At 51.1% G+C, this 23,907-nt stretch overlaps 3 protein-coding genes across 3 annotated transcripts; 1 reads left to right on the top strand and 2 right to left on the bottom strand.

Moving 5' to 3' along the window:
* Positions 1 to 1,343: 1,343 nt before the first annotated feature.
* Positions 1,344 to 2,032, bottom strand: TRIVIDRAFT_227972 (uncharacterized protein; the record flags this gene model as incomplete). The annotated part of the gene is made up of 3 exons (XM_014094767.1): positions 1,344 to 1,539; positions 1,592 to 1,815; positions 1,871 to 2,032. The coding sequence occupies 3 exons, from the start codon at positions 2,030 to 2,032 to the stop codon at positions 1,344 to 1,346; spliced, it is 582 nt and encodes a 193-aa protein (XP_013950242.1).
* Positions 2,033 to 7,027: 4,995 nt separating this feature from the next.
* On the top strand, positions 7,028 to 13,928 carry TRIVIDRAFT_214678 (uncharacterized protein; the record flags this gene model as incomplete). Its single annotated transcript, XM_014094766.1, has 8 exons — positions 7,028 to 8,776; positions 9,024 to 9,027; positions 10,370 to 11,058; positions 11,124 to 11,337; positions 11,429 to 12,378; positions 12,444 to 12,536; positions 12,601 to 12,966; positions 13,031 to 13,928. 8 exons carry the CDS (start codon positions 7,284 to 7,286, stop codon positions 13,926 to 13,928), a joined length of 4,707 nt encoding a protein of 1,568 aa, XP_013950241.1.
* Positions 13,929 to 23,198: 9,270 nt separating this feature from the next.
* Positions 23,199 to 23,907, bottom strand: TRIVIDRAFT_227969 (uncharacterized protein; the record flags this gene model as incomplete). The annotated part of the gene is made up of 2 exons (XM_014094765.1): positions 23,199 to 23,314; positions 23,733 to 23,907. The coding sequence occupies 2 exons, from the start codon at positions 23,905 to 23,907 to the stop codon at positions 23,199 to 23,201; spliced, it is 291 nt and encodes a 96-aa protein (XP_013950240.1).

Raw genomic sequence — 23,907 nt, 5'->3', positions numbered from 1 at the left:
CTTGTGGATGAGGGCACACAATCGGCAATCTGTTGCCGACTGGGCAAGAGTAGAGCCATCTTCAAGCAACACCATGCCCTGCCTGGCTCCCAGACGCGACGCCAGGCTGGCAGGCAAGTCCTGACTCAGAGCGCTGAGAGAGATGGAGCTGCATTTCGCGCACAGCTCCATGATCCGGCTACGGCCAATAGCTGCTGGCGGACACACGCCACCATGCTTTTATCGAGAACGGTGGCTTCTTTGCCGTGCGATCGACTGATGGTGTTGAGGGAAAAGAGTGACTAATGGGCGACTGCCCTTTGTGGCATGGCGCCCTAAATAACCTTAGCGGCGAGCCACGAAGCTCAAGCTCTTCAACCTCGTGATAGCTTCTCCGGAAATGGATCGAATAAATCAGGTGACGGCTTTGTTGGATATTCCCCGACCGGTCTGGGACACGGCAAGCCCGGTGACTAGAGATGGATTTGCAGCCCAGCGCTATGGGGTAACAGGCTCAGAACTTGGATTCGGAACTTGGACCCAGACTGAGGCAGACTGAGGCAGACTGAGACGCAGGATGCTGCAGGCCATTCTCTCCATCTAGACAACCTTTCCTGCAATCTCACCGCGCTCATCTCATAGGTGAATTCTGTTGGCCGACCGCCAAGGATCGGAGTCAATAGGCGAGGAAACTTTTCTCGCTGAACCCGCCCGCAACAGTGGGCAGTCCAAACTCTGGACAACTCAGGTGAGGTGATGGTAAACATCACGTCAATGGCGCTTGAACCGGACTGTGCGTCATTGCTGTCAGCTCACAGCAAGCTCGGCAGTTTCGGGGGGCGCAACGAGAAGCGTCTTGGAAAGTCGCAGAGTAGCCTCACTGGGCTTGGCCCGCAACCTTAATGCCCTCGAACGGCGTACAGTCCCTCTTCTTACTGTGTGGGAGGTGGGAGATTTGCTGGAGCTGAGCTTCCGGACAAGCTACAGGTTGCACATGTCAAACTGTCAGAGTTCTGACATGACATGAGCACATTTCCGCCACTTTTATGCACCCATGCCAAGTTTTTGATGGTTTTATTTTATTTTATTCTCAATTCACTCACTACGGATTATTAATTGTTAGACACTACTAGGTATCATTGTGCCGATCACTCAAAACAAGGTGAAGTAGCTTGACGAGAAATTACGGTCCAGGTGCTCTCGACGAAGCGTTGGTTTTTGCTTGTTTCTTGGAAACTTGAAGAGCCAATCTCTGTCTTCGTGGTATCTCCAGACGGAAAAACAGGGAAACAAACACTTGTGCCTCTCACACACTTGGGTATCAAAACTAGAGAGGCCTCAATTCCATTCAAGTCTGTCGTAGATTAGACAGCAGAGGTGCCGTTGTGGACTGGTTGGGCAACCGGCGGCGGCATAGCGGTGGTATCTCCAGAAACACCGGAAACTCCAGAGGCCGGTCGCTCTTTGGTAATATGATGAGTAGGCGGTTCGTCGCGCAATCTTCGTCGGTGTTCCCAGAAGAGCCATGACTCAAGAAAGATGAGGCACAAAGTGAAGAAGCTGGCTGTGTTAGAAGAAAGAATTCGGAAAGATACGGGTTCTGTTCACTTACAAGGCAAGGAAGTTGAATGCTTCAATTGCGTGCTTCCGGCCACAGAGCCCGCTTCGGGGGATCGAGACATGGCATCGATTGTGGCTCCAATCCTGAGCGGCAAAGATGAATGCCGTGATCCAAAGATAGCTGAAGACGAGATGAAGAGGCGCCATGACACCTCCATACTTGGGTAAGCATGGCAGAATCATTCCAACGAGGTAGAAAACCATTGTTATGACAGCCTGACGCACACATGTTAGAAGAATCACTAGCCGGGACAATAAGGGGGGGACTAACGATGACTTCCATGTACACGATATCAACGCCTCGGCTCGAGAATCGCTCCAAGAAGTTGCCCACCAGACCAGTGACAATAATGGCAGAAATCCATACCATAATATAGCAGAAGAGAGAGACCCCTCGTATAGCAGTGTTGTGAAGGTTGGCTCCAAGCGCCATGTTGAAGAGGTTTCAGGAGTTGAAATCTTTAAACTGATGTAAAACTAGCGGTAACTGAACCTTGAGGAAAACAAAAGGTGAAAGAAAGGGAAAAAGCACAGGAGCTCTTTCAGCTTCTATATATGAAATGACAATTCTCACTCTGATGGGCCCCTCCATGAGTCTCGCACCATCACCTCCCGACACAGTGCCGAAGCAGCCGCAGCGGATAAAGAAGGAAATGCTTGGCTTCAACAAAGTTTGGCCATTATGAAGATAAGAGGCACAACTAAACAAGCACCTGGACTCGGTGGCCTAGTTAGTAGCCGATGGCTAGCATTGCTAATAGAGCAGCCGCCCGCTTAGGACGGGTTGTAATGCTTACAATGGGGAACGTTAAGCCACATCATGCCGATGCCGTCCATACTATGGGCCACTCTCTACAGGGCGGATGCTGGTGAATCAACTGCCCATATTAATTGCTGTGAAAGTCGGGTTTCCATGGGTATAGGCCGGGGCTGTTGGTCTGATTGTAGCTCTACTCGTTCGCTCCGAGGCGAGGAGCTGCAGAGCGATCGTACGATGGTGGGTAAGATTGCTCCAACCTGTTTTCCCGACGTGATAGAGCTTGGAGCGGTTAGGGTTCCCACGATCTGATGCCTTGGAGCTATTTGTCGAGATTGACTTGCGGCTCGATCGGGGGCTCAAAGATGTGGCCTTGGATGGCAATGAGCTTATGTTGTTAATAGCGATATTCTGTAAATGTTGTACATGTAGATAGAGGATATGGTAAGAATTAAATGAGGCTGATATAGGTGTGCAGTGAATGTTAAGTGGAAATAAAGATGGAGTATGCCACCTATAAACACAGTTATATATGTGCATACTCCTAGACTCCTCTCTGAGGAGACTACGGAGACATCATTTGGATGTTCAATTCCACGTTGTTCCCTAATCTACCACTAGTAGAAGAGCTGCATGCGTGCGTGAGAGATGACATGCATATAGGAAGAATCTCATGAGCACCCGTATTTTCCATCAAATAACACATGTATTTGAACTTGCATGGGTAGACTGGAACAATGACGGCTGGCAACTTAGGTAGGTATGCGAAGCAGAATGCGAGCGTGATTCATTTTTAGCACCTCTGTCTCCCAAGTTCAAATATTCCACATACCCGCTTACCTGATAGTAGTTCAGCTGCATTCTCATCTTCGTCAGGGTGCTGGCTGGACGGTTGGGACGCCCAAACAAAGACACAACAAATGGACGGGAAGGGGTTGAACGAGGGCCCTGCGTTTAGCCTCGCTTGACGCCAGCTGCATCTGAAGAAACAGGCCGACATGCAAAACAGAATAAGTGCATGACAGGTGCATAATTTGGTAAAGTGTGTTTCATTATTATGCCGTTTTTATCACAAAATTCACTCGAGAGCGAAGCCTGGCGTGAATTGCATGCCATCATCAAACCGAGCTGCTAGTAATAGTAATTTGCACGGTCCCCTACATGATAACTGGGTGTTACTTTCGGGTGAGTTTGCGCCGTACCTCCCAGGTGCTTGTAGGTGCCTCCGCCACTCTCGGTAGTGCTATGGAAACGTCTGGTCTTCATTACCACTACGCGCAGCTCAACCGAACCAGCAACTATTCTGAACATTGCATAGCATGGATACATCCAACACACGGCAAGGCATCGAGAACACTGATGCATCACCGCCATCGCCACCCCCATGGCCTTCATCTCCTCCAGATGCCTTGTCCCTTTATGGGATTGCTCGCCACTATTGCAGAGAGAGAATCCTTGTCGAACCACTTCGATGGACAAACCGTCAACTCGAGCTTCTACGCATCTCCTTCAGTGAACCATCCCTTGAGCCGCTTCCAAGTTTCCTAGAACATGCTGGCGAACGCGCTGGTTTAACTCATATAAAGGATTATTATGACAATTACCATGAGTTTTATAGACGCGTAGAATGCGTTCAGGAATTGATTTCAGGGAGAGGAACTCCATTGGACATCGTCCCTTGGTTTGTACTTCCCCTTCATAACCGCTCCCGAGAACTACCTACTCATGCATATGAGGTGGTATATCACTTACCTAGGTACCAGTAGCTAATTGCTTGATACATAATAGGGGCGATCTTCAGTTTCTTATAAAGCAGATTCCTGCCGCCATCATTGCCTGCGACTATATGTATCCTCGATACGTGAGAGACCGATTAAACAGCTATCCAATTGCGACATATATCGATCGTGAATTCCTCGAAGCTATGCGGGAAGAGTCATCCCATCTTTCAAGACGCAACTCTACTAACCTTCCTGTGCTAACCTCAATTCTTCATCAATTGAAAAAGATCAAACCGGCAAACCCATTGAAGGATCCATATATCGCGGCACTTATGATTGCTCTAGCTCAAAATCTGCGAGAGCATGTACTAGACCAAAGGCCCGAAATACTGCCTAAATTGACGCTATACTCGGTACGTCTATGATGAGGAGAATTGACATGTCATGAGCTAAGAAAATGATTTAGTCGTACGTTTTGACTTCATTCGAATCTGCAGAATGCATGCATCTCTTTAAAGCCGACCTCCCGTCTTCATTATTAGATATGTTCCAATATCCTACCCTCGCTCCAGCGATTTCACCACCCGTCACCATTCAGGTTTTCACGATCCCACTTGAGCCTGCTCTTACCTTTCGCGATCGCCTTTTCGCCCTGATAGTTCCAACAACCCTAGATCAGCCCAACAAAAACAAAGGAAAAATGACAAGTGACTGAAGGCGGTAGAATTCTCCATTAAGTTTTTGGCCCTCGGATGTCAGGCGACAGATTAGACCTGCAAGGATACGCACGATCAATAAATACTCTAAGGGGTTCACATTGAAGCAACATGATGACGAACCATTTCACTTATGTTTAGATACACTTGAGACAGTAATAGCCGAAAAGAGAAATGCATATTGTATTAGGTGGATTAGATTGATCCTCTACAAACACATCTTGGAGCGATTCTACTAGCTTGACAACCGCCCTTACTTGATTAGGGGCTATTTGAAGCTCGTTTTCAGAGCAATCACACCTGTTTTCGCGTCGACCCGACTCGATGGTTCCGAGGATGCACTGAGCATGGGGGTGGCTACTGCCTCAATTCTTTTAAGTTTTTTTCTGCCATGAAGAAGCTTAGATAGAGATTTTGACGCTTCTCCATGTTAGAAGGAGAAAGTCCCGATAGTTTCAGATAGAAAGATGTGCCATGTGTACGTAGAATTGTTCTTCTGTATTTCTCAGAGATCACTACAACGTTTGATATTCAGACAAAAAACCCAGATTGAAACACGAATGTGAAGATAAGGGGTAGCGTGTATGCAGCTAAGATCATATTCAAATAGATTGAACATTATAATAAGCTCAAATCTATTGAATCTATTGTCCTGGATTTAAACAATAGCATGTTGGGAACACAGTGACTACTGGACTGAGGCCAAAGTGAAACCTCATCAAATCTCCATTCACTTGCGCTATCAGAATGCATTGATTCACTGCCGCAAAGATCTGCCTGCATTATTTTACCACCAACATCAAACAGATATTTAAACCCCCCAGAGTCTCTAATTGCTGTTGCATATAACTTGTCCACCCCCTGAACTCTTCACCAGATACATATCTTCTCTTTTTTCATTGCAGCACGCCTATATTTGCCTGATCTGAACCGTGCAGTAAGTGGTTTTAAAATGATGCCACGATAATTGTCCTTCGTTGTAATGGAAAGCTGCGGGTGAGATTCTACCTCAAGTAGGTAGGTAGGTACCTAGGTATGACAGCATACCTAACAAGTAGCAAGTATCTATGATAACATACCTACGGTACCTGACAACCTGAGTTCTGAGTCTTGACGAGCGCGGAGTCATCAAAGAGTATCTACTATATCTACTATATCTACTATATCTACTATATCTACTATATCTACTATATCTACTATATCTACTATATCTACTATATCTACTATATCTACTACATCTACTACATCCATACTTGGATCAATATTGCGAAAGGGCATAATCACGCGACACTGGGGCCGGTAGAATCTGATACCTGTCTTTCAGCTCCAATGCGTCACAATCTACTCTACTTAACGATTACATCTCGGTAGCCACCCCGGCTGCTATAAGATTGCGGTGTGAGAGCAGTCGTATCTATACAGGCATTGACATAGTCTAGGTAGTCCTCAGAAGAAATTAAACGCGCATGCACCAGTGACTGCATAGCACACTCGCAAGCGGTCCCTTGTTCAATGGACTTACTTAGAGCATCCTGGAGACGTGGGGATATAGATACTTGCTTGGATTAGATATTGATAGTTAGTGTCTCGATCTGCATCTACTACTTTTACTTACATCAATACCCGCATTGAGTTATCCAAGCCACCGGCAGTCAACCGCATAATGCGCTCATGATTCCCGTTTGTGTCGCAACTACAAGTAGCAGCACTTTGTAAGGAGACTCCAATTGTCATGGATGTGTTTGCCAATCAAGGGTACCCATACACCGAGATTCCGGTAGATGCTCGTTGTTGGGTGAGTGGTGGTGGATTGACGCTGTTGAAACTACATATGTACATGATTCTTTCCCAGCGTCAATTGGTATGTCGTGCATGTACAAGCAATTTCTCCATGCGTCTCCTCATCATTTCCAACAACTACTAGATATGTACCTACCAGACTAATACCACTTCCTACCTACTACTAATACTGTCCCGTACCTCGTAATCCGATTCATCTGTGCAACGCCAGAAACGGGCTGTGCCGGTGTTTGTGTCCCCTTGCGGTAAATTATTTACCCCGCCGGGTTCGCCACCGCATCCATACAAAACAATCAACTGCTGAGAGACAGACACAGAATCCCACTCCAGCCTTGGAACGCTAGGCACAACTAGTAGGCACCCGACCCTCTTAAATCTTATCGTGGCCGGACATCGCCCTCGGCTGATCTGCCTCGATCAAACCACCTGCTAAGCTGGATGAGCATCGCGTCGACAGATGCTCGTTACAGGGGAGCCTTGATCGATTCTCATGCCTGAGGGGCTTCTATCTGGGCGCCTCATGCACAGTCCCGTTCCCTGACACCCTCATCCACGCCACTTCCACTTTCTGTCTGTTCCGTCTGTGCGGATCCAAGCACAGGCACCACCAACATCCGCGCGAGATTCAGCTCCATCTCCAGCCCCAGCCCAGCTCCAGCCTAGCCTCGCTTGACTTGCCTGGCTGCCAGCATGTCCTCGGCGTCTCAGCAGCGGCGACGACGAGATGAAGACGACTACATTCCATTTGGACCCCCATCACTGCCCAGCACTCAGACACACCTCGACAACATGTCGTCGGAACTTGGCTGGCCACCGCCGGTGACCATGTCCGACTCGAGCGACGAGGATCTTCGAGACCACCGCACGCCTGCGCGACGCATTTCCCGCCGACACATGCCGCTCGAGGGAATGCTGAACAACGGCCGATACTCGCCCGACGTCTATTCAGTCACCTCCGATCCCCCAAGCCAGACGCCCATGCTTGATGCCGGCATGCAATCCCAATACGCCGGCATGCACTCGCAGTACTACGCCACCAGAACGCCCAATCCAGGGCCACAGATTAAGCCGCATCTCTCGTCTCTAGATATCCCCCGGCGCTACGGCAGCAATGCCATCCTCGACATGTATGCGCTCACCTACGTCAGCGACCCTGACCCGAATCTTCTATGTCCAATCTGCCATGACCCCCTCGTCGACCCTGTGACGACTCCGTGCGACCATACCTTTTGCTATCGGTGCTTACGCAGAAGCATGGCATCGAGCCCCGCGGGAGGTGCCTGCCCAATCGACAGAGAAACTCTGCTGTGGACAGATTGCTCCAGCTCTATACGGCTGATTCGAACGCAGCTCAATAACCTAATCGTTAAATGCCCTCATCACGGTAGAGGGTGTGAGGAGGAGATGAGGAGGGAGGTGGTGGAGCGGCATGCAACCATGGAGTGCAGTTTCCGAGAGTATCCTTGTCCAGATGCCGAATGCTCCAAGACAATCCGCTACAAGGCGACAGATGACAAGTGTCAGCATCAAGAGAGTAGCTGCATGTTCTGCGATGCCATTATAGAGGACGCCGATCGTGATATTCATCTACTGCAGTGCCCCAAGAGCAAGACGCGGTGTTCAGGTTGCTGGATGCTGATTCTCCGCGAGCAGGAGGACGGCCATCGAAACCTGGACTGCGATGCCATTGAGGTGGGGTGCCGTTTTCAAAGTGCCGGCTGCCCAGTGAGGGTTGTGCGGGCACACCAGGAGCTTCATGCCCTTTCTTGCCCTTTCCACCCGGACTCACCATCTGGCGCCATTATACGCAGCCAACGTGAGCTCATAGAAACGTACGGCAGCTTGGGAAGCCAGCTCCGTCACATGCGGGCCAGGCAGGACGAGATAAGCCGACGGCTCGATCTGGTTGCAGGGCCGACCAATCGCCCGGGCGAACCGGGCTTCAGAGATCCCAGGGCGATGCAAGACCTGGATGCCGGATTCGAAGAAGTCCATCACAACATGAGCCATCTCGAGGCACGGCAGAGCATGTGGATGGTCAACCAAATCATGCCTGTTCGGGAAGAGGTTGCTGAACTACGAAATAGCAACAACATGCTTCGAATGCAAGTCAACTACCTCCTAAGCCGCGTCCGTGATGAAGGCCACGCCCGACCAACCTCGAGTGGAACAACGAGGCCCACGTCGATGGGCTCTGATACGGCGCCGGAGCCAATGCCTCCCATGATGCGCCAAAGACGACGATCATCCGCCGCAGAGGTCGACCTTCCCCGATTATAGATAGCGATTTTCTTATTTGTCAAGTAATGGAACCTTTTGGAGCGATGCTGCGTTTATGAAGACGGGTTACCGCCGAGTAATACATCGAACACGGCGTCTAAAACTAGGAGAAACTTGCTGGGTTTTGCTTTTTCATCTCTTGGCTCCAAGCGCTGTGGGAGCCGCCTCTTGCTTCTGTTTCTAGCATTTATACATGATAATGTCCAAACTGCGTCTTGTGTTTTTCCCACGGTGGAAAAATAAAGGGAGGGTCATTCATCCTCAGCACCCTAATGCCCTGGGCTATTATGGCTGATGGCAACTCCGCCGCCAGCCATGCAGATGGAGCGAGAGTGAATCGGGTGTGGCCAGGACGAAGCAGAAATCCGCAGCTCGGCAGCAGCAACAAGACTGAACTTATTCTTTAATCCCGACTCTGCAAAGGCCGATCTCGCAAGTCTCCGGCGATTGGCAATCCCCGCTCGCGGACTTTTGAAAGTTATTTGGCCTCAAGGCAGCACCAATTAAATTTACTTTGATGTACGGAGTATGCTTGTTTGAACTGGCGGAGTTTTACAACAGGCCTAGAGCTGCACTAGTAAGGGCAGAGGGAGAGGAGGGCTGCAAAGCCGCCGATATTTTGTAGTCATAGACTCCGATTATCTAAATACAAGGAACATTTGGGGTTTCTCTTCTTCTTCCTGCTGCCTTGTCTCAGCTTGATCTCCCGTGATTGCTTCTACTTACATGTCTCGTATCCAAGTGTCCAGCAGCTATTAGGCAGAAGCGGCCGGAGAATGCCTTGCACTACCATTGATACTTGCTGCACCAACGAATAAGACCACAGCAGCCGCTTACCAAAGCATGATGCGCTGCTACCATGGTTAATCGCCCTATTTCTGGAAGCCAAAGGAATCAACCAGGACTTGACCAACACGGGCCAGAGAGAAAGCTTTGGGCACACAAGGTTCTGCCCCGGTTCTTCAACTCGACATCTTCTTGAAATCGCCCTCAGGGTCTGCCTACCTACAGTACCTACAGTACCTACAGTACAGCCTGCTGACAAGGCTCAATTCCAACACCCGCTAGCGTCACTTACAGGGGCCTGGCCACTGAAGCCGTCGCTAGCAAGCAAGTGGCAGCGGCCCCGCACAGCGCTCGAGGACGCAATCGCAGACGCAGACTGAACGACATCACTTCTCCACCACGGCCGTGGGGTCTGGCCTGGACTGCATCTTTGTCAGCCTCGCCATTCCACCTGCTTCTACGTCTCAGCAGCCGTCACCGCACACTTGCGTTCCGTTTCCTTTGTCTTTCGTCATCATCTACCTGTCGCCGGAGTTGGATCTCGGTCACTTTTCTCTCTTTTGTGCACGGCCGTCTCCGCCATGGATCCCAACGACCAGAGCTCGCCCGCGGGGCCTGACGCTCCTGATAAGGAAAAGATGGAGCAGGTAAGGCGTCTCGTGCTTCGCTGGCCGCCATGATGCTGTGCACGAGGGCTAACGGCAATGCAGATTCGGGCACGGCGTCTGGCCAAGCTGGGCAACCCAGTTGCCCCCAAGCCCGCAGAGAGCAAGCCTGCCGAGGCTGGCAGCTCGACATCACCAGCTCCCGAGGCCGACGAGACGAACAAGACCAAAATCACCATCACACCGGCGGCCCAGCCGGCTTCAAACCCCTTTGCGCAGCTGGGCGTGAGGTCGAGCAGGCCGGCCGAGTCCGTGAGCCCTACAGGTACTACTTTTCGTGTTGCTCGCAAGAGGTCCGCCTCTCAAGTTGACGACGTCCTTTCAGCGCCGCCCCCGCGTAAAGCTACACCCGTCCAGGTCGAATCCGATCAAGACTATGCCGATAGAGTGCTCAGCCAGATCTTCCGCGTCACTGTCGACCCGCACCGGATGACAAGCAACCAGGGCAACCACCGTCTGACGTTTCTCCCGAATCTGAATCAAGAGCTGAATGATTCTGGGGAGCCCCTGAAGCTGTCGGTCAATAACCTGGACCAGGCCATTATAGAAGCATGCAGCGGCTGGGCTTCTGAAAAGCCGTTGATGCAGTATCTCCTCCCGTCCTGGAAGAGGGCTGTGAAAGCAGCTGCCGGAAACAAGCAGACAAGTGGTTTCAAGTTTGAGCTACACGAGGAATCGAAGCGCCTTTGTATGAGCAACTGCCTCTTCGCCGTCACCATGCCGGTGCTATATGGGTCAGTTGCATGTGATTTGGGGGGATGCCCCTATTAGTTTTCATATCTGATGCTTTTATTCTCAGCCGCGAACCAAACCCAGAGCATGACACCATCGCTCCCTATCTCCTCAGGGGCCCCATAGACGAAGGCGGAATATGCTTTGATTTCATCAAGGAAGCAATTAAGCGATTTGACGACGACGAAACATTTCCTGCCATCTTCAATGATGCCATGGTGAAAATCAGCACCCAGCTCTCTGGGATGTCCATGGGCGACGAGTACAAGCCCCATATCCAAGTCAGTTTTCCATTTTCTTCCTCAAACATAGGAACCGGCACCTTAGTCTCCATAACCAGCCATAAGGCAAGCTGACATTTGATATTTTCAGGCACTGCTAACATACACACGTTTCCCTGTCCTGGTATCTAATCTTGCAAAGCATGCTTGCTTTAAACTCCCCCTATCACCCCATAGTATTGAGAGAAACACTATACTCGGCCCCTTCTTCCGCCTATCTCCCTTACAACCAGAAGTGATCAAAAGCTACTTCCCTGGATCTCGCACTCTAGACAAAGGGCGCATCACTAATGCGCAGGACGCTCTGAGAATGGTGCTGAGGACGCACCAAGATGACTTATTTGTTATTACCAATGCTTTCATTCGGGCGGGGCCCGATACAAGAAACCGTACACTAGACTGGTTTGCATACATTTTAAACACAAACCACAAGCGGAGAGCCATCCAAGTTGACCCCAGAGAGGTGGCCTCGGATGGGTTTATGATGAACGTGACGACCATTCTGGATCGATTCTGTGAGCCCTTCATGGAAAACGATTTCAGCAAAATCGACAAGATTGATGTACGATATTTCAGAAGGCAGCCGCGTGTTGACATCAGCGATGAGACCAAGCTCAACGCCGATCAAGCTGCCGCCGATAAGTATTATGCGGAAAAGGAAGACGGGGAATCAAACTTCATCTCCGAGGCATTCTTCCTGACGCTTGCCGCTCATCACTACGGGAGCGAAGCACTTAACTCTCAGCTTAAAAATCTAGACCGTGAAATCAAATACTTGGAGAAGCACCTCAAGGCTATGGAGGCGGAGCGGCCTAAGCTGGCGAATGCTCCGCATCAGCTGAGGCTGTTCGAGGAGACACTAAAACGCCATACCAATGTGTTGGAGAAGACGATAGCTCTCAAGTATGCTATTGAGGGCGTTCTTCTTGATGAGAGGATGCAGAGCACATCTTTGCGGTTCATGCGATACGTCACTGTATGGCTGCTACGAATTGCAACAGGATCCGACTACAAGCCTGGAACGGAGACTGAGACTATCAAGTAAGACCTGAGCACTCAATGATGTGCCTTGGAAATTTCTTCAAGAAGTGCTAATGTTGCTTTAGGTTACCCATCGAGATAGGAAACTCTGGTGCCTTTGCATACCTCCCCGAGTATACCCTTCAGAATATCGTCGATAACTTCAAATTTGTGTTCCGGTAAGAATGGCTTATTCCCATTGAGCGCTGCTATAAAGCTAATCAAAACGACTTTTCTACACAGATGGCTGCCTACCATTCTCCCCAGTGCAGTGGGCGAAGAAATGATTGCCTTGTGCATCACATTCCTTCGGTCTTCCGAACAGATCAAAAACCCTTACCTTAAATCATCGCTGGTGACTCTACTCTTTTCCGGAACCTGGCCGCTTATGCATCTCAAGAAAGGCGTTTTAGGTGACCAGCTCATCTCCATCAAGTTTGCCAATGACTACCTCCTGCACGCTTTGATGAAATTTTACATTGAATGCGAGTCCACGGGAGCCAATTCACAATTCTACGACAAATTCAATATCCGATACGAAATCTTCCAGGTCATCAAATGCGTATGGGTCAATGACGTCTACAGACAGCAGCTTGTCAAGGAGAGCAAGTAAGTAAAAGCCTGGGGAATGATGTTTTGGTAGTGTCCGGCACGTATCTAACAAAGCTTCAAGGGTGAACCGAGGCTTCTTTGTCCAGTTTGTCAACATGCTTCTGAACGATACCACATATGTTCTCGATGAAGCATTCACAAAGTTTCCCAAGATGCGTACTCTTGAGAAAGAGCTCGAAGACCGCAGCCTTCCTGCAGAGGACCGGCAGAAGAAAGAGGAAGAGCTGCAGAACTTGGGAAGCCAGGCGACATCCTACATGCAGCTAGCCAACGAGACGCTCGAAATGATGAAGCTCTTTACAAAGACGTTGAGCGAAGCCTTCACCATGCCCGAGATTGTGTCGCGTCTGGCAAGCATGTTGAACTACAACCTCGAGACGCTGGCCGGCAAGAAGGCTGCTGCCGAGTTGAGCGTTTCCAACAGGGAAAAGTACCACTTCCGGCCCATTCAGCTGCTCTCCGACTTTGTCGAGATTTACTTGAACCTCGGTTCATCCAAGGTTTTTATCGAAGCCGTCGCTGCAGACGGCCGCTCATACAAGGGAGAGGTGCTCGACCGCGTCTCGCGGATCCTCTCGTCAAAGCACCAGAAGGATCCCGCCGACATTGCCCGGTGGGACAAGCTCAAGGCCAAGTTTGCGGAGACCAAGGAGCTGCAGGACCAGGCCGAGCTCGACCTGGGAGACATTCCGGCCGAGTTTGAGGACCCCATCATGGGAGAGCTGATGAAGGATCCCGTGCTTCTGCCGAGCAGGCACATTGTCGATCGGTCGACGATTGTGCAGCATTTGCTGAGTGATCCCAAGGATCCGTTTACAAGACAGCCCATGACTATTGAGGACGCGGTTCCCCAGACGGAGTTGAAGGAGAGGATTGAGAAGTGGCGGCAGGAGAAGATTCAGGCGTCCAAGGAGAAGCTTGCCGCGGGGGATGATGCCATGGACACTGCTGAGGGTTGATAGAGAGAGGAAACACACACATACGAGAAGAAATACTGTTTCTGCTGGCCTGTGGATGAAAGAAGTGGAAGATGATTTTTGACATTGTGGATAAAGAGCAGAATTGTTTCTTCTGCCGTATTCTTACACCTTTTTTTTTAACTCTCCTTTTTTTTCCCCCTTGTTCGCTCTGCTGATGTTAGGGATGGGAAGGGAGTGGGAATTTCATCTGCGGGCGAAGAACAAAAGATTCTTTCTCTATTTGACTGACAATCGATACACTTAAGGGGGAAAGGACAGTGAATAGATTCATGATTGCGCACTCTACGCTTTGGGGACTATCCCTAGTTCACCTTTCTGTCTACCTTCAGATCTACAATGGTGAGGGCACTCTGTCGACTTCCAAGGAAGATATATATAATGCCATGGATAGCACTGTAGGTAGCTCTCCACCTTTTCTTCTATACAAGGTCATCAAAAGCTGCATTCAATGCCGTTTCCCCAGCTTTGTTAGTAGTAGCCAGTGAGGGAGCCGGTTTCCAGTGAAATAAGCGTGGGCAAACTGCAGCTTTGACAAAATGATTGTATTGTCACAAGCTCGACTCGGCACAGATAAGCAATAGGCCAGTCTATTTGTCAGACATGACCAAGAAAGAAGAAGCACTGATCCGCCAAGAGAGCATGCTCAAGCACGAATACGCAGGCACATGACAAGAGAGAGATTGACGCTGTCGTATAAGAATGGGGTGCCAGTGCAAGGGGGTAAAATCACGCAGTCATGCCATTTGCTACAACAATAAGCATTAAGAGAGAGACAAGAAACAAATCATCCCGAAAGACAAATGCGGGTGGCGAACAGAGGTGTGTGAGAAACATCAAGACGCAGAGAGACAGAGAGAGAGATTCTTACAAATCACGACGACAGCCTATTTTTGTACGAACCAAGCACGAGTCAGCCCGCCCTCCTGGCCGGCCGGTTCGCTTAGCAGCTAAGTCCGAACATTGTGTAGCGCAAACATCGAGAGAGAGGCCAGAGATCTCATCAGGGGGCAGGCTAGGTTTCGACGCTTTGGGCTGCTGACAGGAATATTGTCCGACGACCCGAGACATGCCTAAGGAATGAGCCGACATTCATGCATCGAAACCATCTTGGTCTTCGAGATCGGTTTGCCAGCCGGTGGCCGCGACAATCGGCAGCCACTCCCGGAGTACTCGTAGAACGAAATATTTGTTTCATGGCCACGCGAGTCCGGTAGGTGAATGCGAGCACTGGCTGCTGCTCGGTGTCTACGGAACACAAGTACTTTCGTATATGCTCCGTATTCTACAGAGGCCGCCATCACGCGTATACACTCTCGTACCTGTACATGCAGGTAGTATATAGGCGTTAAAGAACAGTCCGGAACATTAACTTGTAAGCCTTATTCCTGCAGACTTGCGTCATTCGACGCCATTGTGTTAGGCCCAGCGGTGGGTAAAACCGAGATGATACTATTTAATCTCTTGTCCCCGCGATTGAGGGGGCTGCCGCGAGATCCAATACATCAATACAGGTACATGAGCCGAAAGCCGCCGACGAGACTTAACAGTATCCATTAGTAACAGCAGATGATACACGAATCAGGTGCCTGAGCACTAAGCGGCGGGACTGGAAAGACTTGGTGTACGAGTAGATGAGTGACTCCGCAAAACCATTCCCGGCAAGCTGGGTCGTTTCTAGGCGGACCTACCACAGTAGGAAGCTTAGTCACTGCTGAACGACCGACAAACAAACCGCAAGAGAAGAGACTCCACACGACATCTTCCCACAATAGCAAACAACAAACGCTCCAAAGAGCATCGTGGGGGCCACGGCCTTAACCTAACGTAGTACTAGGAAGCACTGGGCTGGGTGGCTATGAAACGCATGGCACCAGGACACAGAGGTAAAGTCCGTTCTTCGAACTCCGCACTTCGTAACTGTATGAGAGCCCGAGCCCCGTGCCAAGTCAGGTGAAACAATCCCAACAAAAGGCTAGCCAGGTTGTGTTGCGTCCCCCGTCCAGGTATACATACATGTAGTACATAGTACATGCTCGGAGTACTCGTAGCAATCTCTCGGCAAAGCCCCCGTGGTTTGCCGCAGGCCGTTTACCGCACCACTCGCCGACGATCGACAGATAGTGCCGTGCTGGCCTCTTGGACATCCATCAAAGGGCCAGGTAGGAGCTAGCGCTGCGACCTTCATGGCTGCAGTCAGCATCTTTGGCGTCGAAGCGGAGGGCCTCCCGTGTAATACTCCGCGCGCAGACAGCAAAACACGGAAGCTTTCTCCGAAAGCACAGGCGCTTAACGAATCGGTGAGCATACGTAATTCGGACATGGGCATCTGTTTAGTCGTAGACCGGCGACGACAGGCAGCTTGGCCTCAGAAGGTGTCCATTGCGACATGAGGAATCGGCAAACATGTATGAACTGGGGAAGCCTGACACACCCCCTCCCATACAAATCAGCTCAGGTGTCAGCCCAGCAGCCCAGCAGCCCAGCTCGCCTTCGCATAACTGCTCCGGAGAACTCGCAACAGTGCTGTTTCCTCGGGCCATGCCAGTACGGTACGGCAGCCCGTTGTGCCATCCTGCATACACTTCCTTGCTTGATGTGCCTTTAGCTTTGGGTCGGCACGGCTGTTGCTTAGCCACCCTCCCCGGACATGTCAGGCGACTGCAGCCCTCCAACTTCGGTTGCTACCACGGGAGCTTATGTCTTTCAGCTAGAGCTGTAAGGCCAAAAAGGCGGCCACCCTTTTCCTGCTAGCTCCAGCGACAGCCTAATTTGGATATCTGCCGCCAAGTGATAAGGCTCGTAGAAGCCCTCATCTTCCGGAAAAGCTGGTGCTCTAACCGAGTCGCACGTGCGGTATCAAGAGGGCCCCTATCGCGAAGAGTCCCATTGAACCCACAATAAGAATGCTAAAAGTGACTTAGCCCTCCAGAGTAGCCATATCCCCAGGACGCCAGCATCCGGAGGTTGTGAGTCTACTTAGCTAGCCGCCCGGCTTTGGCTAGGATGTCCAGCAGAAGCAGGGAATCCTTGAGCTTCCCCCACAGTGTACCAAGACTCCGACGCTAGGAGGCATATTTCGCCCCAATTCAACTCATGCGTTTCTCGGAGGGCATGTACGAAGTACGCCGTACAGTCAGGTTGATTCCAGCTTTTCCCGACAGATGTCGGCATGCCTTCGATTCACTGATGGGGACAGCCTATCAGATGTGCAGAGCCGAGGTCCGGTTATCAACTAACATCAGCGGCATGGTTCAAATTGTGGGCTAGAACTAGCTCATCCTTCGGAATGGCTGATATTCATTATGGTCCCGGCATTCGCTTCTGCTGCGTCTTTCACGCCAGTGGAATCTTTGCGTCTTGCGTCCCGCACAAATGCAGCTCTAGGCAACGCTGCCAGTAGCAGCAGAATTTTGCCGCCTTGGATAGCTAATGCTTCGTATATGACTAGTAATGGTACCGTGCTAGCCAATGCAGGCCGTGTAAATCGCTCATGGCCTACCTTGCCCAAGGATCTTGGAGGGGTCTGCAGACATTGCGCCTGTCTTCTTTGTCTAGCCGGAATGTGGGTAGAAAAGGCTGTATTGTAGCTCGGTGACCCCGGCTCGGCTCCAAATGAGACCTTCTTGCAACACTTATCCGTGCTCCGTCCATGCAGGCTTCCGGGACGCGGCAGGGATGAGAAGGACGCAAGCATGGCTTGTAGCACTACCACTAGTGCCAGACGTACGGAGCACTCCGTGCTAGCTCGCCAGATAGCCGTGTGGCCTAATCTAATTCCCTATCACAGTAGAGCTGGTGGCTTGCTAGTCGTGGCCACGCTGAGCAGCTCGTACACTTGGAGACACTTCCACCAAAGGGGTCTTGACAAAGAGAATCTAGATCAGCCACCTACTCGTACGTTGGCTCCAACGGCGCTCCAAATAGTTCGTTTCGGCCTTGTTAATAATGGCTGTAATGGCGCCACCTTTCACTTCTGCGGAAAAAGAGGTTAGTTCTGTGGCGGGGATCAACAAGCAAGAGTTTCAAGGCAGCTTTTTCGACAAATATTTCATCCGGATAACCAAAATCGTTCTAGCAAGGCGCCACGAAAGAGAGAGAGAAATGGAACTTACCTACTCTCAGCTCAACACAGGTGCATATTTGCACCACCGCACATGCTTCGTAAACACGGAACTTGTACGCTATCCAGTGCAGCGAGGGCGTTTCAGATAGGCGGAGGCTGCGTCTCTGGCCCGCCATATGCCCAGCCATAGTATATGAGTCGGTGTTAAACCATTCGGAAAGCTGCCCGAGCGGAGGATCGTAGCCGTGCTCCGTGCCGACGACATGCTACAAGAGCCCAGTTGTCAACGCTATGGGCTCAGGGTGACCTCACCACTGACATTGGGCGGCCATGCCAATTAGCGATATTCTTGCATGTGAAGGCTGCTGTATATGCACGCTATTCAGGAATGGTCGAGTGGCGGTATCATTTGTTGCCCACTGGCGCAGTCTCGAGCACTAAAGAATAGAATTCTAGCACATTTCGAGACAACTCTCAGTCTGATGTTTGGCTGCATGGCTAGTATGCTTTCGCACATCGGTTCGATGTAGGAGGCACTTGATCAGCCATTCGACCAGGCTCCGGTGGGGTGGCCTTTGATGGCGGCCTTGTCCTGCTCTCCGGAGGGAGCCGACACCCAATGCAGATCCATATACTTTGGACATTGGATGCCAATATAGGAAACTGTGCTGCCGATCTCCCATGAGCTATTGTAAAGCCACAGCTCCTCAAGCCGAGCGCTGACCGCCCCGGAATACTCGTACAGAGTCCTTTGACATCAAATCCGCCTCTTCTACTCCGTATTCTCTCTCAAAAAGATCCGTATATGCTTTTTGGGCATCCAGGCCATCTTTCAGCTGGATGGTAGTCAACCATACTGCACTAATCTTTCAATAGCCTCAATTGCCTGCCATGCATACATTTGCAAAGTAGAGGAGGAAGGCTGGCAAGCCAGTGGTGAACCGGGAGCCGAATCGCCAGCAGTCTAAAGGGTAGCGGGCCGCGCGTGATGTCTCACAGACAGACGGAGCGCTTCGTGGTACGAGTTGGCGAAGTATTCTGGAAGCAAAGACCATCTTCCCACTTGAGAACGGCCTGCAGCCAGCCTTCAGCCGCAGGGCCGAAAGACCGGCGTTTCGAGTTAAAGGAGATGTTGCTCCAAGGTGGGGCGTGACGCGAGCCGCTGAGAGATCCGTCTTGGTGCACAGAATCACGCCCCATCTTCATCCACAGGGCCCAGTGCTTCGTACGGAGTACTTTGATGTACCCACCCGCAGATTCTCATTTGGAGCACTGACCAGTGTAAAACATGCTCGCCCAACTTTCCGGTCCTCTGGCGAGTGTTCTGTACCGTAGATAACACTGAGGCTTCAGCATTGCTCGTCGTCGACAGGGCTGTAAGCTGCTATTCCGAGACGCTCAATCTGAGATCAGCAGCATCTCTAGCGTGGGATATAGATATTGTCTGCATTTTTTGCATTCCGTGATAGCCGAGCTCGCAGACTGCAGCATATTCTCAATGAGCGGTCGACACACAAACACACAAAAGCCTGCTGCATGGCTCAATAGCAATACAGTAGCGGAGAGGAGGTCGCCATGTCGCCGCTAATTCCTGATTCGTGGGCAAAAGTTTTCAAGATACCAGGGGGGATTGCCTAGACGGGTTGTCCAAGAAAGATGGAGGTACGAATTGGTGATGTCGACCCCGGCTCGGTGATTCGCCTGCAGCTGTGCAGATCACTACTGACATTGTTGAATCCACTGCTCCGTGGGTTATGACGAAGTTCAAGCCCAAGTAGCGCTCGATTTGATCGCTAGCGGATGCGCGCTCGTCCATTTTCGACGCTGGACTGCGGGCAATGCGGGCTTTTCTTGGTGTGAATGAGCGTGCTTGTGAAGCCGGAGCCTAGCTGGCAGATCAGTGGCGAGCTAGAAGAGCAGAAATCAGAGGCAGCGCGATTAGCACAGGCATCTTAAATGCCTAGGGGGTGTTTTTAACTCCTCGCTTGCGTGCCGTTTCGTGGAATGACGCATCCCAGACCGCAAGATGAGGCATCTGAAGTTGATGCGGACGAAGTCCACGCGCTAAGTGCGGAGAACTTGGTGCTAAGTACTGTATAATGTCGGTAGGTGGTGTGGTGTTGTGGGAGGTTCTCAGGCAATGGCAAATTACTACAGGTACTAAGGTAGGCATCTACTGGGTACTTTGACGAGTCAAGACAGCCACAAACGGCGCAGTGCAGTGAGGTGCAGTCCAGGCCTGTGCCTGTTACAGATAGCCGTCCAGGGCTGCTTTCCCGTTGCTGCTACTGTGCAGTATTGCAGGTACAGGTCTCATGCCGGCAGCTCCCCGTGGCGGCTTGGGCATGTACATGTACCCGGTACGTTGGCAGTCTGCGGGCTGGAGATGGTACGAGCGCTTTGCACAAGTACAGGTACTCCGTCACGTCCCGACGATGCCTGCTGCCCTTGACCGAAAAGTGACGAGTCGGCGCCTTCCTCCACGTGCGGTCTTGCCAACCCTGCAAGATGCTCCGTCTTTGCGGCCCTGGTCCTTGTCCGTATCATGTATCATGCCTTACGTGCTAGCTCGGCATTGAATGCCTCTGTTACCGAAGTGTTATTACGAGTGCAGCGAGCTGCGATAACAGGCGATGTTCTGTGATACCCTGCAAATCTCTGCTGATGGCGGTTGACCACGCAATCCTGCGGCATCTTAGCAGCACTCTATGCCTGCTGATACTGCAGGGAGTCATTAGGCTTGAGCCTTTATGCCAACCTAGAAATAAGGCAAGGTACCTCTTCGTACACAGTTTACCGACTTAGAGGTACCTGGTAGTACTAGGTACTCGTATACCTTCATTAACAATTGTACATACACTTTCCTGCTTGTACAAGTGGAAGCGCGTCCTAACAAAACCCAAAACCCAAGGCAAGAGCTTCCAGGTGCCGGAAGGAGCCTTCTCGAGTAGGTACGATCGTGAGAGCGGGATGGCATTGGCTCTTTGATGGTACCACCTTCTTCTCCTCGTTCCTTTTGTAGGAGTACTGCAGGGGGATTTCCAGCAATGGGCAAAATTTCCAAGCTATCACAATCTTCTCCATACCTCCTCCATACGTACCACGCCATCCTCGTATACCATAATTCGCCGCCACCATCTTGGTAGCAAACGTTACATACACAAAGCCAAACCATCAAGGTGCGATAGTACGAGGGGGAGGCAGAGACAGAGGGGCAACTTGGACAAATACATGAGTACATGAGCTCCTCAAGGTCAGACTTTGGCAACACAGCGCGCGTTCAAGCGGCCCTGGTGCGAGATACAGTCCGCTTGGATGGTGATATTCGTGGCAGATGAGCAGCAGGGGGCTCTCGATACAGGAAAAGCCTCTAGCGCCGCACATACCCTTGATTCCATCTCGTTTGCTGCTCATTGGGGACTGCTGGGCGGTCCCGACATCTCCTGCCGCGTGGTTCATTTCACAGTCGTTGGGATTTGGTCAGATTTCACATTTTCCTGCTCGGCGTTGTTGCACAGCTCCGAGTTTGAATCCATTCGCGCGGCCGCTTCGACGTACCTAGATTGCCCTTGTGGGTACGGAGGGTGGTGTTCCAGGGCTATACTACTACTACTAGCAATCATCATCCTCATCCTCGTCGCCAGACACCACGCGATGGACACGGTGCCACATGCAGCAACGACACGGAGTACGCACCATCCATGCCATGATAACCCACAATCACTACCACTCTACCACGGCGTCCCCTTGATGCAGCCTGGACGGAGTAGTCCGAGCAGATGTACGAGCTAATTACAACCTGCCCTCGATGCTGTACTATGTACGTCGCACCGAGCGTACCATGTTTTCGGGCTCTCAGCAGCCCTCGGTCAATCATCAACCCGCTGAGCCTTTTCCGTGAGGCGCTTCGGATAGCCTCAGGCTATGATATTATATACGCGTACCCAAGGATAAGCACCACCTTTGGTTCTTACGCCTTGACAGCTATGGTAACTTCGAAATCGCCATGCCGTGAGATCTGAGGAGCATCTCCCATTCGAGAGCACGCAATCCGTTGCTGTTCTCGGTCTTCGGAAAAGAGCTAGACGAAAGCTCTCGGATCAATCTTGGTGCTATCTTCCATGCTAACCTTTTTCTCCGCCCTCGGCCATCAAAGCCCCATGTTCTGGCTCCATTAGCCTTGGCTCGGTCTAGTCGCCACAGAGCCCGCTCTCATTAAGGGAATTCATTTTACCAGCGCGTCCAGTAATAACAAAACCGTCCTTGTGTCAGGGAAAGACAAGTGAATGTGCAATCTTCCGGAGACTCCCGATCTCTGGCCCTGCTAGGATTGCGCCACAGTTGTTTCGTTTGTCATACATAGTACATTGCCGCAGAGCCGCCCCAGAAGCTGAACTCGATGGCTAGGGTCCATTCGAGGGCTTTGTTCGGCTCACCAAGACCCGGCACCCGGGACTCACCTCCAATCTGGCGTCTACTCCAGAGTTACACAGCATGCTATGCAGTAGGTCATGAAACCATTCTGCATCTGCTTGATGCGGGGTTGTCCTCAACGGCCGAGGCCATTTCACTCACCGTCTCGATTGCTTTATCTTGATTTACAAATCCAAATCATTCCTCTGGATAGAGGAGAGAGGAAGAAAATAACAATGGCTACCGTATTGGCTGTATCAACAGAGAGAGGGAGGGACAGGGGGAAGGGAAATAAGCCCATGGTGCCAGGAGAAAGAAGGAGGTGAAACCGACAGTCAGGAGAACTCGGAAGGCTACTTCAATCCCGACAGCCGGTCGTCACCCTTGTTCATTCTCTCGCACGAGTGAGGATGATAAAGCACGGAGGAATGGAGGTTGGATTAGTACAATTGATAGGTACGGGAGTACGGAGTATTTTTCGACATTACTCGTATTACAGCCGGCGGCTCCCTCGGCTCCAAACCGAATGTTTACTCCACAGCCTGAAGCAGTGGCTTTCAAGATTCGTCACCTCTCGGCGCCCTCTGCGGAAACAGCCGTGCCATTGGCGCCCACGCGCGGTGTTGCATCTGCGGAGTACATGCTTGAACCAACCACTTTCTGTATGCACACGCACAAGCTTTAGGGCTTGGCGTGCTTCTTCTTCAGGACGTTCTGCCTGCTTCAACGGTATCATGCAGGGTTGTCCTTTTCGGCCTGCGCCATTCCATCTCTCATGGTCTGCTTCCTGCTACTACTCTATCGCTCCCGTCAGGATCACAGCCGGCGTTTCGGGGAACGTCCTCGAACCGGTCAAGTTTTGGAGTCGCCCACCATCTGTTGGTGGCAGCTACTGAAGTGTGAGCCAGTGTGGTGGTGCCCCAGTCGCTTCTGACGCCACACGCCTAATCGCTAGAGCCAGTAATAGGGCAAATGCAAGCCTAATTTCATGCGAGGACCCCGACTTTTGTCTTTTTTCTGAAGGTGAGTTCTTCAAGCTAGCACAGAGCCACACAGTGCGCCATTCCATCCGTTTTTAACCAGGCGAGGATGGTTCAACTGCGGGTTCGACTCTCGCCCCGGCTCGAGCCCCGACAAGGGGGATCCTCCGTCTCTGTCGGAAGTGTTTTGTTCAGGGCTGGGCTTGTGTGCTGTGAGAGCGAGCACCTCACCACCACGGCGGAAGAATCCGTGCTACTTTGCGGGGTTGCCACTAATAGCATCTCCCAGTCGTCATGCGGGCACCAGAATCCTCTTGTATACAGTACCAATGTTCCAGAACAAGTTGAAAGACGCCAAAGCCTTGACTAAGGACTCCTGTTCCACATCCGAAATAACGGGCACCGTCGACACAAGGAGACAAGATAAGCTGGAGTATGAATCGCGGCGTTTCAACAGGGACCACCAGGTACGAATATTGCTTGCCCACACCAGTATCGCCAT

Source organism: Trichoderma virens (genome assembly GCF_000170995.1).
Source record: "Trichoderma virens Gv29-8 chromosome Unknown TRIVIscaffold_91, whole genome shotgun sequence".
In the NCBI taxonomy this organism is placed as follows: Eukaryota; Fungi; Ascomycota; class Sordariomycetes; order Hypocreales; family Hypocreaceae; genus Trichoderma; species Trichoderma virens.
This window is presented reverse-complemented; position numbering and strand designations above follow the sequence as displayed.